Source organism: Eulemur rufifrons, chromosome 24 (assembly GCF_041146395.1).
Source record: "Eulemur rufifrons isolate Redbay chromosome 24, OSU_ERuf_1, whole genome shotgun sequence".
In the NCBI taxonomy this organism is placed as follows: Eukaryota; Metazoa; Chordata; class Mammalia; order Primates; family Lemuridae; genus Eulemur; species Eulemur rufifrons.
In genome coordinates this window covers 11,091,081-11,106,807 of record NC_091006.1, presented here as the reverse complement: position 1 = coordinate 11,106,807, position 15,727 = coordinate 11,091,081, and the positions used below count along the sequence as shown (strand labels likewise).

The following is a 15,727-nucleotide window of genomic DNA, read 5'->3' as shown; positions in this document are numbered from 1 at the left end:
GTACATTCCTGCATTCAACTAAATATATATATTTTGTTTTGGAGACGCAGAGGTGGCCGTGACAGTCCTGGCTCCTGCCCTCTGTTCCCCAGTTCGCACACTGGAGGCCCACAGGACATTACAAAGCTTGCAGTATTTTATCGGCGCTCTACTTTTGACCTCTGTCATGTTTAAAGATGTTCTTGACTTGGTTGCCAAATTGGAAAATAGCGATAGTTCACATGAAAGTGCATTAGTTCCGGCTTCTCTGGAATTATAAGTTCTGGTGACCCAAAGGGTGACCGCAGGCTGTGAGGCAGGGCCTGGGCTTTCCAGCTCACCAGAGTCCCCACTATACCCCATGGTCTCCTGGTTAAGGAAGCTAGAGGGCCAGTTGCCATTTATCACGGAGCCTGTGGCGGGGGCTTCTTATAGAGGAATAGAAAGAGCAATGTGCTGTCTCTGTTGAAAATGGGGGACGTGCAGACTGGGTGAGCTGTGGGTTTGGACCATTATTTTACCTGGCTGGCCTGAGGGCCCCCTCCTCCCCTCCCTTCCCCTCCCCTCCCCTGAGCCTGATACTCCTGACCCCTGGACCTGGCTGGAGGTGCCTTGCTGGGCCTCCCCTCCCCAGAGGGGCCGTGCAGGAGTCTGGCAAGTGCTCCGTTATCCACATTGGATTAGGGTCCCCTGGGCCCCAACTCTGAGCTTCCTGTAGGATTGAGGCAGGACCAGCTGTAATTACATCTCCCTCCTGCCTCCCACCTCCCTGCTGTCTCCGGCCTGGTTGCATCATGTCTGTGGGAGCCCCGGGGGAACCGGGGGACAGGAGTGAGCCAAGGATGAACCGGGTGTGGAGGAGGAGGGGGGAGAATGCTGTGAGGGAAGGAGCTAGGATTCCGGAATTCAGGGACCCAGCATCCTTGCAGCTTAGAACCTGAGATGTGAGGGACTCTAGGATACAGGACCTCTGAGGGCTGGAATTCCAGAGTCTTCCAACCCTGCAGAGGGGCCTCGCCCCTCTATGTGACTAGGATTCCAGAGCTCAGCACGGCAGGAGTATAAGGACTTCATGATCCTGGACTGTCGGGATTTAGACCCTTCCAGTCCTGGAGTCTTGGAGTTGTGCGGTGCAAACCCTTCCTCTTTCACTTTGCTCCCCTCGGGGGACAGAAACCGTGGAGGAGCAATTGGGGCTGGCAGAATGGAACCTGGGTAGGGGGAAGGAAGGGCTGATGCAAAGGGGACTAGGAGGAGTTGTCTGCCTGGAGGAGGAGGGAGGGAGGGTGGGAAACTGAGGATGGGAGAAAGGAGAAGCCAGATGGGACAGGGCAGAGGGACAAGGCAGGTCCCTGGGTGACCAGCCTCCAGGAGCACAGACCCCAGTAATCCTTTTAGCCTTACAACTGTGCAGCAGCACCAGCTGCTGTTTCCTGCCACCCCCAGTGGTGAAGTCAAGTCTGGGGCCAGGCCCGGGCTGGGGTCAGAACCAGGCCAAGAGGTGGAGAGGTGGCCGCAGGGGGAAGCGCTTGCTCCCAGCCATGCCTCTCTGCACCCACCCCCAGCCCAAGGGCTCCGGCTGCCCCATCCCAGGCTGCCTTCCTTCCGCACGACACCCTGCACCCCAAGCCACGGCTCAGAGCAGTGCCTGGCATGGCCGCCAGGGGATGGGACACCCAGAGCCAGGACAAGCCATGCTCTTGGCTGTCACTTACTAAAGGAACCTTTCACAAGCCCCATTTCACTTAACGCCCACAGTAGCCCCAACATGACTCTGTTTATCCCCGCTTTACACACAAAGAAAACAGGCCTGGAGAGGTGGTGTCACCCCAGGAGTTGGGCTTGAGGTGGGAGTGGGAGGCACCCATGGATGACTGTTGAGGAGAGGTTCAGGGGGCAGCCAGGGGGCCGTGAGGGCTGGGAAGTGAAGGTACCCCCAGGAGAGGCCACAGCCCAGGTAAAGGCAGGGCAGGCGGGAGGCTGGGTGGAGCCCCAGGAGCAGGGCAGGACGCAGTGACAGGTAGGGACGGAGGGCCCATTTCAGGGCAGTGGGCAGAGAAAAATGGACTCTGGCTGGAGGTGCTGGGACCTGCCAGGGTGGACAGGTCTGCATTGACACAGCAGCTTCTCGCCGCAGCGACAGGGCACGGGCGGACTGCAGGTGGGAGCAGCTGGTGTCGCGTGTCTGGAACATGAGATGAGGCCAGCCTCCTCCCAGGGCCAGAGCCAGGAGGACGGAAACCAGGGAATCTGGACAGGGTCGGGCCCAGGGCAACCCAGGATCCCAGGTCTGCGGCACGTCCAGATGCAGGGCCGGGCAGCAGCTGCAGGCGCTGGCTGGCGGGTGGGGGAGAGGCCTCATTTCCTGGGCTGCCTGGCGTTGCCCTGTTGAGGACGCCAGCCAGATGGGAGTCCTGGCAGGGTGTGGAATGACTCGGCTCAGGGCCCGCCTGCCCAGGCTCTGCACACTGGGTGGACACAGCAGTTTGAGAACACTTCCCCACTGGTGGTGCCCTCTGAGCCCCTCTGTGTCCCCAGCCCTTGGCACACAGTAAACCACTGGTTGAGGTTTGTCGAATGAAAACAACACCAGCAGCTATCTGAGGGCTTCCCGGGAGGCAGGCAAGGTGAACTGTCTCTTGTCTTCACACAACACCCCAAGGACAAGGTCAAGGCGGCCATTTGATGAAGAAGTATATCAAAGCTTTGCTAGGGTAAGTCATTTCCCCAGGGTCACACGGTGAGCGATGGAGATGAGCTTCAAGACCCATTCTTGGCCGGGCGCAGTGGCTCACTCCTGGAATCCCAGCACTCTGGGAGGCCGAGGCAAGAGGATCCCTTGAGGCCAGGAGTTCAAGACCAGCCTGGGCAAGAGCAAGACCCCGTCTCTTCAAAAAATTTAAAAATTAGGCAGGCATGGTGGCGTGCTCCTGTGGTCCCAACTGCTCAGGAGGCGGAGCTGGGAGATCACTTGAGCCCAGGAGGTTGAGGTTGCAGTGAGCTGTGATCACACCACTGTATTCCAGCCTGGGCAACAGAGTCCCTGTCTCAAAACAAACAAACGAAACGCATTCTCTTTCCACTGCACCAGGCACCCACTCCACGTGCAAACACACAGCCACATCCATGCACAGTGCACGGCAGCAGACAACACATACATGAGCACAGCCGTGCCCGCGCGCACACTGAGTCCCATGAGTCCCAATACCACGCTGATAAAAATGCTCACTTGGGTCACACAGACCCCACTAATCCCACACAGACTCATGTACCGAGTTTACACACCCTCAGTCCCCAGCACATCACCTTCTCCTGGTCCCCATCTCTGCCCCCTCCTAGGTGCTGTGTGTCCTTGAGTCAGTCCCCATTCTCAGTGGTCTCTGGGCTGTCCTTCCTCTTCTGCCCACCGCCCCGGGGGCCCTCCAGGGAGGCCCAAGTCCTGTTCCTAGCAGTGGCTGGCGAGACGAGAGCTGCTGACTCACCCTCCCAGGGCAGTTCCTTCCATAGCTCTCCCCCCCCCCCCCCCGCCCCAGAAGCCACCGCTCCCACAGTGCAGCTGGGGTGAGCCCACACCCCAAGGCACCTGGACAGGAGTGGAACCTCCTGCGGTCCCTGCTGTGGGCTCGGCCCATGGGCCCTGGCTGGGGCCACAGCTGGGCAGGAGGCCAGATATCTCCGGAAGGCGAGCGAGGCACGTCCAGCACTGGCACAGACTTCGGGGACCCTCAGTCCCCTCAGTAGCAGTCACTTCCACCTCTGCCCAGTCGGGCTGCAGACGCACAGAATCGATGCTGGGGTTGCCAGAGCTCGCTGCCCCTAGAGGCATAGGCAGGGAAACTGAGACCTGGAGCGGGGCAGGGGCCAGTCCAAGGTCCCACTGGGCATGGGAGTAGAGGGGACTTCCTGACTGCTAATGGTCCTGTGGGGACAGGAAGCCAGCGGGAGGGAGGGAGGCTCCGGGAACCGTAGTATCCCCCCAGTGACTCCCCTGATGCCGAGACAGGACGCAAGACAGCCAGGCGTCATCGCTCATTAATATGATATAACATCCTGAGTTCCCTCTGGGCTGCCTGGGGACCGGACAGCACGAGGTGGGACCACGTGGCAGGGAGGCCTGGGACCTGCACACAAGGCACCCCCAGAGCGGGGCTGTGTGGCCCCTCGGGAAGCCCTTGGGGCTGGAACTGGGGCACCCATCCTGCCGGAAACTGGGTGCCAGCTGGGCATGGGTGATAAGCAGATGGGGGAAGGGATTGTGGTCCCAGTGGGGGGCACAGACGGCAAGACGGCAGCTGCCCACAGTCCGGGCCTGGGGTCAGAAGCAGCCCTGCTGGCCCTGGGCATGAGACATCTGTGGGCTCCCTCCTTACAAAGGGCACTCCGGGACGCGCTGCAGGCCAAGGCTGGCCCCAGGCCTGTGTGGCATGTTACCCCACTGTGCAGATGAGGAGACTGAGGTACACCAGCTTCCTGTCCTTGCCTGGGACCGTCACACAACAAGTAAAAAGGTGGATGGATCAGGACAGGAACCCATGTCAAATGGATGCGAGCCCCTGAGTTTGTTAACCTGCCTCCCTGAAAAACAAGGGCTGTCTGAGAGGACGCCCTGGTCCCTGTGGTCCGGGAGGCTGCCTGGGAAGCCGTGGACTCCATGGGAAGGGGGCCCATGACCGCTGTGCTGGCAGCTGGGACACACGGGCTGGCCCCACGGGCATGAGGCTGCGGGGGCGGCTGGGTGTGTGTGGGGAGGGTGGGAGAGATTTGGCAGCGATGCTGGAGCCCTGGACGGCGTTCTGTGGCTTAAATATTATTCCTGGAGGTCAAGGTCATCAGAGCTTGGCCTGGGGCCTGGGAGTTCTGTGTTGAGAAGCAAGAGGGCAGCGGGTTTGTCCCTGTGATAATGGGCCATGGAGTCCCCCAGGCCTGTCCCATTCAAGTGGACACCAAATACGCTCCTCCATGCTCCCTTCTCAGGGCTCTGCCCCGGGGAGCTGGGAACCCGGAGACAGGCTCGAGAGATGGCATTTTTTTCTCTGGATAGGCCACCTCCTTCCTCAGCCTTCTGGAAGGAGTGAATTGTGTCCAGGGAACAGAAATCTCAGCAGTGTCTGGAAAACACTGCATCAGGGAGGAATTTCCTGGTCATTTCTCAATCCCTGGGCAACGTCCTGAGCCTGGGGCCTGGAGCCCAGAATAGACACCAGAGGCCACCCTGAGACAGCCCAGGCCATGGCCACCCCCTCAGAAACTGGTCACTTGTGCCCCTCGGGTCCTTCTTGGCCCCCCTGGTGGGCTCCAAACCTGAGTAATGAAGACTCAGGGATCTCCACCTGGACTAGAGAAAGGAAGAGACCTATGTATGGGGAGGTGGCAGGTGGCTGGGGATGGAGACTGAGAGAGGACAGGGGGAGGGGAGGGAGGGGAGGGAGGGGAGGAGGGGGTGGGAAGAGGAGAGGGGCAGAGGTGGTGATGGATGTACTACTCGGGGGTGGGTATAGGGAGTAGCCAGGGAAGGCAGCAGGGAGCCCAGGGGACCTCTGGAGATTGCTGGGGGAGGGAGGGCGGGGCAGAGAGAGGAAATGAAAAAGCGGGGTGAGCCGGCAAGATGAGTAGGGAGAGAGGGAGGGAGGGAAGGAGGGCGGGAAGGAGAAGCTGACACAGGAGACTGACACACAGCGAAAGACACAAGACACGGAGCAAGGCAGCCAGGGGGTGAGAGGAGCAGGGGACGGGGCTGCAGACTGAGAGCCTGCAGATTGGCGGTGAGGAGGGCCTGGGAAAGAGGGGTGCAGGGAAGGAGGGGACAGAGGGCTGGGGGTGAGGGAGAAAGGGAGAGGAGGGCAAGGGAGGGGACAGAGACAGGGAGACAGAAAGAGACACAGAGAGAAAGCACAAACTAGGGACGCCCAGAGAGAGAAGGACAGAGACAGATAGAAAGAAATAAGTGGGGGGAAGGAGAGAGAGAGACAGAGAGGGACAGAGGGACAGAGAGGGACTGGAGGAGACAGACGGAGAGAAACGCAGGCACACAGGAGGAGACAAGGAGAACTGGGGTTGGCCGGGTCACCCCAGCTGCCACAGGGACAGTGGCCCCTGAGCCTCTGAGCTGGCCACAGGGGAGGCCCGGCTGGTGGTGACCCCCGCCTCCTGCCCTTGGGGACCCTCCAGCCCAGGCCGGGGATGGCGGATTCGTGCCGGAACCTCACCTACGTGCGGGGCTCGGTGGGGCCGGCCACCAGCACCCTGATGTTCGTGGCGGGCGTGGCGGGCAACGGGCTTGCGCTGGGCATCCTGGGCGCGTGGCGGCGGCGGTCCCGCCCGTCGGCCTTCGCCGTGCTGGTCACCGGGCTGGCGGTGACAGACCTGCTGGGCACGTGCTTCCTGAGCCCGGCGGTGTTCGTGGCCTACGCCCGCAACAGCTCGCTGCTGGGCCTGGCGCAGGGCGGGCACGCACTGTGCGACGCCTTCGCCTTCGCCATGACCTTCTTCGGCCTGGCCTCCACGCTCATCCTCTTCGCCATGGCCGTGGAGCGCTGCCTGGCGCTCAGCCACCCCTACCGGTACGCGCGGCTGGACGCGCCCCGCTGCGCCCGCCTGGCGCTGCCCGCCATCTACGCCTTCTGCGCGCTCTTCTGCGCGCTGCCGCTGGCGGGCCTGGGCCAGCACCAGCAGTACTGCCCGGGCAGCTGGTGCTTCGTCCGCCTGCGCTCGGCCGAGCCCGGCGGCTGCGCCTTCTCGCTGGCCTACGCCAGCCTCGTGGCCCTGCTGGTGGCCGCCATCTTCCTCTGCAACGGCTCTGTCACCCTCAGCCTGTGCCGCATGTACCGCCAGCAGAGGCGCCACTCGGGCTCGGTGGTGCCCGGCCCCCGGGCGGGCGAGAACGAGGTTGACTACCTGATTCTGCTGGCCCTCATGACGGGCATCATGGCCGTGTGCTCCCTGCCTCTCACGGTGAGTCGCCCCTGAAGCTGGCGGGAGGGGAGGGAAGGAGGGTTGTGCCCATTTCACAGATGGGGAAGCTGAGACTCAAAGGAGGTCAGGCAGAGGCTTTGTCCACAGTCAAAACCGCCTGACTTTCTCAAGTCTCTCCCCATTTGCTTCTGCCCTATCGACTCCTCCTGACTCCTGGTCTCCCCTGCGACCGTCCCCAGCCCCCACTACTCAAGCGCACCCCTTCCTTCCCCTGCCCCTGTAATGAGAACAAGGCCCACCGTTCTCTGAGCACTTGCTGTATGCCGGCAGGTGCCTAGTGGCTTACAGATACTTTCTCAGATCATCTTTAAAGCGACCATGTGCACCCATTCCACAAGCAGGACAGGCACAAAAAGCCAGGTCTCCCCCCTGGGTCCTCTGATTCCAGGGCCTGACCTCCACCCACTGGGCTCCCCACTTCCCCAGCCTGGGCCTCACCCTCACATCCTTGCCTCGATTTCCTGCCAGGGCTCCGGCCCTGCCCTTCCTCCACCAGCGCAGCACAGACCTTGGTTCCCACCCAGTGTCTGTGACACCCGGTCGTGCCACCTTTATTCTGGGCCTCGGTTTCTCTTTCTGTAAAATGCAAGGGGCTGGGCTGGATGTGGGCGTCCTTAAACCTTTTCAGGGGTGGTGATGGCTCGGAGACTGCAAGCTGTGGACAAATACGCACGGGCACAACCACAGCTCTGCCTGCAGTGTCAGGGCCCGGAGGCATCAGACTCAGAAATCTGTGGAGCCCGAGGGTCCTCCCCGCTGCAAAGGGCAGGGGGGCCCACATGCCCAACCCCCATCTCTCTCCCTCCAGGCCTCTGCCGGGGCTTTCCTTCCCTCTGCTCCCCGGATGCATTTGCTGCTTGATTTTCATCTTATCTTATTTCCTCTCTCTCTGACATCCACCCCTTCCTCATTCCTGCTGGTGAGCAAGTGGGAGCCAGGGTGCGGGTGGGCGGAGGGCAGAGGACTCGTGGGTGCTCTCTGACACCCCCGCCCCGCCCTCAGATCCGCGGCTTCACCCAGGCCATCAGCCCCGACAGCAGCGAGATGGGGGACCTCCTTGCCTTCCGCTTCAATGCCTTCAACCCCATCCTGGACCCCTGGGTCTTCATCCTTTTCCGCAAGGCCGTCTTCCAGCAACTCAAGCTCTGGTTCTGCTGCCTGTGTCCTGGGCCCACCCGAGGCGACACGCACACTTCCCTCTCCCAGCCCGTCTCTGGGAGGAGGGACCCAAGGGAGGACCCCTCTGCCCATGAGGGGAAGGAAGGGAGCTGGGTGCCTTTGTCAGCCTGGGGCGAGAGGCAGGCGGCACCCTTGCCTCCTGCACAGCGGTCCGGCGGCAGCAGCACCGTGGGAACGCCATCCAAAGCAGAGGCCACTGTCGCCTGTTCCCTCTGCTGACATCCTAAGCTGACCCTGTGATCTCCAGCCCTGTCTTCAGGGAACGGGAGCCAGAAAACCAGGGACACGGCTGATGGGTGCAGATGCCAGAACCTTGGCCCCGAACTCTGGGGACCGTCAGCTGCTATTGCTCCTGCATGCGGGCTCGGGGAGGAGAGTGAGGGACAGAGGGAACATTTATCCTGGAGCACAGAAAGAATAGCTCTCAAAATAACCAGTGGCCTGGCCGGCCTGCTTTGGTCCTGGAGTCTCCATCCATCTCACTGTCTAAATATTTAGAAGGCAGAAAAGTTCCCAGCGGCTTCTATGTACTCAGGTCTCCTCCAGTTGGGGTGTTGGCTCCTTTCCTCATCCATTAAGGGGGCCCAGCTGCCCACCCCAAATTCCCAGGGGTGGCCCTGCCCTCTCCCAAGCCAGTCCAAGAGCCGAGCCCTCTCTGCCCCAGGAGAGCCAGGGATTCTTGGAAAAGCTCCCTGCCTCCCCTCGCTGCCCAGCCCTGTCACACTTGGGAGCCCTGGCACCCCGAGGGGAGGCGGGAGGAAGCAGAAGCTGCTGTGTTGTGCGTGACAATGCAGGACACGTGCCTGGTACAAAAGGGGCCTGAGACGCTCCGCCTAGCTTGGTGGGCCTGAGACATGGACTGTGGGTGCGGGTGGTGGGGAGACAGATGGAGAAGCTGGTGGTTGAAGGGGCGGGGTGTGCAGAGCCCAGGGACTGCCCCAGAATGCAGACCCAAGTCCCATACCTGTCCCCAGGCTCCTGAATAAATAGCCGTCTCGTTACAGAGCCTGACCTCACCTCATGCGTCCTTGGAGCCCTCACAAAGATTTCATTCATTCATTCAACAAATACTCAGCGAGGGCTGGTGAGCTGACTAGCATAATGGAAGTGAGTTGGCGTCTGGTGGGGGAGGGTGAATGGGAACCCCCGGTCCCCTGCACTGCCAGCCTCAGTTCCCCTTTCTCACTACCCCCGTCCCCCACCCCGGGTTAAAACAATAAATCCACACCTGGGGATGACTGGGGTGGGCAAGGCCTGAGCCACCCATAAAGACAACAGCAGCTCACACGCCTCTCCCTCCATCCACACAACAGCCCATTATTTTTTATTCAAAGATAGGGGTCTTGCTATGTTGTCCAGGCTGTCCTTGAACTCCTGGGCTCAAGTGATCCTCCTGCCTCAGCCTTCCAAGTAGCTGGGCCACCATGCCTGGCATCAGCCTGTCACTAGAGCCTTTCTCTTGAGGCTGGGATCAAGGTGCAGAGGGGGCAATCACCTGGGCTGCGACACACAGGGAGAGGAGGGCAGAGCAGAGGGAGCAGGCCTAGCTGTCCATCTCCAGGGGACCTTGGTTTCCTTGTGATCATAATCTAGTACTTAGTTTACAGGGTTGCTTTCAGGACAGAGTTGCTCTAAAAAGCAATTTAGCACAGAGCCTGGAATAAAGCCCACAAGAAATGTTACCATTATTGCCATCGTTGTTGTTGCTATTGTTATCTGGGCAAACAAGATTTAAAAAAAAGCAATGCTTTGCTTCATTGTTTTGACTTTTTTTTCTCAGTCACTATGTTTCAAACCACAATAAAGAAGAACAAGAGGTGTCTGGGAGAGTTAAAAACAGGTCAAGGAGATGGATTCATGGGTTTGGAGTTTTGTTTTGGGATGAGGAATGTTCTGGAACTCGAGAGTGGTGATGGTTGCACAACAGTGCAAATGCACCAACTGCCAGGGGACTGTACCTTTAAAACGGTTAAAATGAAAACTTTCGTGCTATGGATTATCCGACCACAATTAAAAAAATAGAGTACTGAAAAAAAGTTGCACGAAAATATTTAGAAACAGCAGTCTTGACAGAGTAATATTATATTGGTTGAATTTAATAATAAAAAAGTCCACTCTTATAAAAAACAAAAAACCAGTCAGGAAACATCAGATTGGGTCCTGGCTTTGTCACCAAACCTGGCCTGGCCTCTCAGCAGGAACAGACTCAAGGATCCCCCCCCACCCCCAGCCCCCAGGATGGTGAAGGAGGGATGGGCGGGGTGGGGGTGGGGGAGGGGTGCTGGGGAAGGGAATGGGGGGAGCGCTCGTTTCTTGTCTGTGTCAGCCCTGAGGGTGGGTTAGTTCCGTCCCTTTGACCTCCTAGGGCTCGCCGTACCAGGGCACTCTGGGCACTGAACCACAGCCTCCTCACCTGAGGAGGGTGTTGTCATTGGTCCCGTTTCGGGTGGGCATGGAGGCAAAGAGAGGACGCAGAGGAGGCTGGTTTTCTGCCGGCTCAGCCCCCCACCTCTGTCCACCAGGCCAGGGGTTTGCAGACCACACCCACTCCGTCCACCCACAGCCCCTTGGGGATGACTTGGAAACTTCCAGCAGGGATCCTGACTTCCGACCTGCAAAGTTCATCCTCTCTGCCAGCTGCCTCAGACCTGTCCGGAAAGTGCTGTCTGGCAGTCACTGCCCAGCTTGCCAAGCTCCAAGGGCTCCCCTGCCTGGAGGCCGAGGACCGTCCCCAAGCTCCACTCCCCTGAAGGCCGTGGCCTTATGACACCTCTGCAGTGTCCTCAAAGAGGCTTCACACCTTCTGGGCACCCACATCTGTGCTTATTTTGCTCACTCTTCCTGGAACAATTTTTTCCTTTCTTCATCCGTCAGAAGCACCCCTGCCCTCCAACATCCTCCTTACACTGTCCCACGTCCTAGAAGACTTAGCCACTCCTCCCTGGACCCTGTCACGGCACAGATGTGCCTGCTCACCCATCCCGCAGGGTCTTGCTGAGAGCTTTCTGTATGTCAGGGCTTGTCCCTGTGATGCTGGGGACATGGCAGTGACAGAGACGGCCCTGGCCCTGGCCTCCTGGGACTCACAGTCCATGGGGTTGGGGAGACAGTCCTGTCCCCAAAATGGGCAGGGTTGGGACGAGGGTTTCTGGGTGGAAGGAATGGCTGAGCGGGACCTGAGGCTTCTGTTGTGCCAACAGCTTCGACCCCGGCATCTAACACTTCCCTTCTCTGGCCTCCTGTATGTTCATTCATTAATTCAACACACTTTCCCTGGAGCCTCTCTGGGCTGAGGCTGCTCTGCGCCCCTGGGGACATGGCGGTGACTGACACAGCATTGGCCCTACCTTGCTCACGATCCAGTGGGGCGACAATTAAATAATCACACAAATATGTGTTATAATAAGCAGCTAAGATACAAAATTACAAGCTGTGCTATGTAGTAAGCGGCGCAGTGCAAAGATCTGTGAGAACGTACACAGTTGTCCTTCAGTATTGGGTCTAGGATTCCCCTCAGATACCAAAATCTGCAAATGCTCGTGTCCCTTACGTAAAATGTCTAAGTATTTGCATATAACCTATTCACATCATCCTGTATACTTTATTTTTTGAGAGAGGGTCTCTCTTTGTTGCCTGGGTTAGAATACAGTGGCGTCATCACAGCTCCCTGGAACCTCAGACTCCTGGGCTCAAGTCATCCTCCTGCCTCGGCCTCCCAAAGTGCTAGAATTCCAGGCATGAGCCAGTGTGCCCGGCCTGTTGTATTATTTTTATATTTATTTATTTAGAATATTTTCTATCTGAGGTTGGTCCGACCCCATGGATACAAGGGGCCAACCCTACTAGACCTGGGCACCTGCCCTAGTCTGGGGCGGGGCTCAGGAAATCACATACTGGGGATGGGTCTGTCTCCCTCAGGGAGACTTCATTCATTTTAAAATTCATTTCTTTATTCATTTCCATTTCCCCAGCACTAGGCCTGACCCACAATGAAACACCCACACACCATGGCTGGTCCCGGAGTGGCAGCTCTCTGAGGCCTTCTGTGGTCATTGCCCCACCTGCTGGTCACACTGGGCGTGACACTTAGAAGTGGCCCAGAGCCACAAATGAAGAGGACCTGGTGAGCCCTCACGAGGGCTCTGGCAGGGCACCCTCGGTGTATGCCCCTGTCTATCGCTTCCCCAGGACAGGTTTTGAGCTGGTCTGGCAGACATGTGACCCTGAGCTGGAAATGATTCCCGATCCAGGCAGTTCTCTGCTTTGGGCTGGAGCCGGCTGCCCTCAGTGCTTGCCCAGGGGCATTAGAAGCTCAGTGCCATCTATGTCTTTGATTAATAAAGAATGGGAGAGGGAAGTGATGATTATTTAATAATGTAGCCTGTCTGAGAGTAAAAGTCTTTTAAACCATAGGGCCCAAGGGGGACACTAATGCTAGGCAGCTGAGAGCAGGCGACGGGATGCCGTGGGTGAAAGCGTGGGCGTTTGGGATCTCAGCCACTTCCAAGAAGTGTGGGGGGCTGCAAGCAGCTCCACCTGCCCGGCCTCCACTCCCTTCCTGTGGGATCTCTACTGACTTCTCCCCTGCCCCAGGCAGAGGATGCACACCCTCAGCAGGGACTGAATTTTAGCATGACTCCATCCGGCCTGAGTGCGAATTAAATGAGATGATGTCTACAAAGAGCTTGGCATAACCCACCGAGGTGCATAATTTTTGGATCTTCTTTTTACAGATGACACGCTCAGGGGTGGCCCTCGAGGCTTAGCAGAGTGCAAAGGCTCGCTCCAGTGAGTAGTCAAACTGGGATTTGAGCCCAAAGCCTGTCACAGAGATGCTAGACCAGAATTTTCCACAGACACCTTGGCTGCTAAGGGGGTAGTTCCCATCCCAGACCCCACCACCAGCTTCAGGCTAGCCTCCCCCACTGGCTGTCTCTGGCCTGCCTGAAGTGTTTTTTTAAAACTACCACTGAACTCTAAAGCCCAGCAGTTGGAAGCTTAGACTCCTTAGGGTCAGATCTGGTTCAGACGGCAGCTCTGCCACCCACTTCTTGCTTTATAACTTTGGAGTGGTGACTTCACTCCTCTGGGCCCTCGCTTCCTAGTCAGCAAGTTGGGGAGTAACAGGACCCAGTCCGGAGGGCTGCTTCCAGGCCCCGGTGAGACGGAGGGTGCGGAGCTCAGAAGACAGCCTGTGAAGGAGGAAGCACCCGACGAACAATGGCTGATGCTTGCTGAGCACTTAGTACCTCAGGCCTCGTTCCTGCCGTCTCACACCCAATCCTCAGCCCAGGGGGTAGGTACTGTTATACCCCCATTCCATAGACAGGGTCACTGAGGTCCAGAGATGGTAAGGCGTCTGCCCAAGGCTGTGGGGCAGCAAGTGCAGAAGCCAGGAAGCTCAGGCAGGTCGTTGGGCCCAGGCCCTGAGTTCTCATACACCACATTCTGCCATCTTTGTTGCGCCACCAAATGCCAAACCACACCGGGTGGCAGGAAAAGTGGGCACAGAAGCTGGGGCTCTGGAAGAATGGCTTGCCACTCCCGACTTCTCCCCCTGCTGTGCTGGGCTCCAGTGGCTGGCACACACCAGCCAGACCCAGTGGAGGCCCTGAGGATCTGCCCTGCCAGGCTTCTCCAACCTTCCAAGGCCAGGTGAAGATGAGTGCAAGGACCTTTTATTCTACTGATTTCTGTCCCTGGTCCACTCCTGCCTAGCTCCTATGGTTGTGTGAGCAGCTCAGAAGTTAAAGACAATGTTCATTAACCTTTCGCTCTCCATTCCCTGAGGGACAAGGCTGTGGGATTTCTAGCGTTGGCGGTGGGAGGGAACACATGTATTTTGGGAAAGGCCCCTGAGAACTCTGGTACATCCCTCCACTATAGCCCACAGCAATGGGAGCCCTCTCTTCTTCATTTCCCTCACAAGGAAGTTAATGAGCTTTCCGTAGTTTGCAGTTGTTCTGGGCTTCTTGTGTCAAACTGACCCTGAGTCCCATGCCCTGTGGGCTCCGGACCGTGCCTGTTTCCTGACCACTGCATATCCACACTTGGCGAATGCCACCCCCTTCCCCAAGGCACCCTGCTGAGCTCCCCGCAGGTGTGCCCCACCTTCCTCTCATGTGGCCCCATGCCACTCTAGGCGCTCACCAGCCTCATAGTTCCTCCTGCCTCAGGGCTTCTACATATGCTGTTCTCTCTGACTGGAACACCCTTCCCTCCCTTCCAGCTAGGCGACTGCCCATCTTTCAGGTCTTGGCTCAATCCTGCCACCTGACTGGGCTGAGCTGGAGTGGACCCTTCTCTTCGTGCTCCTGGGGCGTGGCGGGTCTGCCTCTCAGTTCTCGCCCTGCAGTCTGTTTGTGACTGACGTATCCAGGACAGTGTCCTGCCCTTGACGACCCTGCAGTCTACACGGGATCAGAACTTGGACTCAGAGGTGCCCACTCTGCCGCACTGACTGGACACATCTTTAGAGCCAGCATGGAGGAAGGGCATGGCAGGCCCAGAAACTGAGATAAGAGGGGAGGAGCCAATCAGGTAGTCACTGTATTTTATTGGAAAACATTGATATATATTTTTCTTCACAGCTTGAACTGAACACAATATTGCCCGGTTTAAAAAAAAAAACAAAACCAAAACATTCCGAAAATGTCCACAGCCTCACGCCTACCTGCCCTTACCCTCAGCTCTCGGCTGGGTCTCCCATTATGCCCCGTCCCTCCCTCCCTCGGAGGCTGGGTGCCAGAGGGTGGATGAGAAGAGATTCTCAAAACTGGGCAGGTCCCAGGAAAAGCCACTTGATCGACCTGGGCAGTGTGGGGTGGGAGCCGAGGGGACCAGATGAAATGATCGGAAGAGGGAAAATGACCCAGAACGACTGAACTGCCCACATTGACTTACTTGTCCCAGAGGCGAAAGTCAGAAGCAAGGGCACGGATCATGCTCTCCGCTGGGGAATGTGGGGGCAGGCAGGTGGGCACGGGGAGAGGCGGGCACAGAGCACGGATGTGAGGAAGCGGCGCCAAGTCACCACGGAGAAGCGGGAGGTGCCGGCTGACCCGGAAGCAGAGGCTGCCCTCGGCTGCCGTCCTCTGGGCGGCTGGCCGACGAGACCGTTTTATTGCAGGTATGTTCTCTTGAGAGCATGGTGGGGCCCATCTTCCCTCTCCCCACCCTTCAGCCAGCCCAGCATGGTTTAGAACAAAATCAAAATTTTAAGGGCCATAAGGGGAAAAAAGGGGTAACCAGCACATTACAGAGCGACCATCCCCACATCCATTCCTAGGACGGGCCCTCAGGCGGTGGGGCGCGGGGTGGGGGGGTGCATCAGGAGGGTGGAGCGGCATGGGATGTTAGCACCAGGTATTTACAGAACAGCTTGAGATTGCTTTAGGAACGTGGGCAAGTACAATTTGCAGAGTGGCCAAATGAGCAGTCCCCCACCCAGCCACACCTCAGAAAGCCAATCCGATGGTTCCAGAACGGCGGCGGCCAGCGGGATCTGAGTGTTGCCCACTCTGTCAGTCCCCTTCTGTGAGTCGGCCCCCTCCAGTAGTAAAAGAATGCCAGCTTCCAGGACCCCCTTGCCCCTCGA

General features: G+C 58.3%; 1 protein-coding gene across 1 annotated transcript; it reads left to right on the top strand.

Moving 5' to 3' along the window:
- The first annotated feature begins 5,759 nt into the window (after window positions 1-5,759).
- On the top strand, window positions 5,760-9,811 carry PTGIR (prostaglandin I2 receptor). Its single transcript, XM_069457429.1, has 2 exons — window positions 5,760-6,930; window positions 7,954-9,811. Exons 1-2 carry the CDS (start codon window positions 6,160-6,162, stop codon window positions 8,347-8,349), a joined length of 1,167 nt encoding a protein of 388 aa, XP_069313530.1. The 5' UTR covers window positions 5,760-6,159; the 3' UTR covers window positions 8,350-9,811.
- The last annotated feature ends 5,916 nt before the right edge of the window (window positions 9,812-15,727 follow it).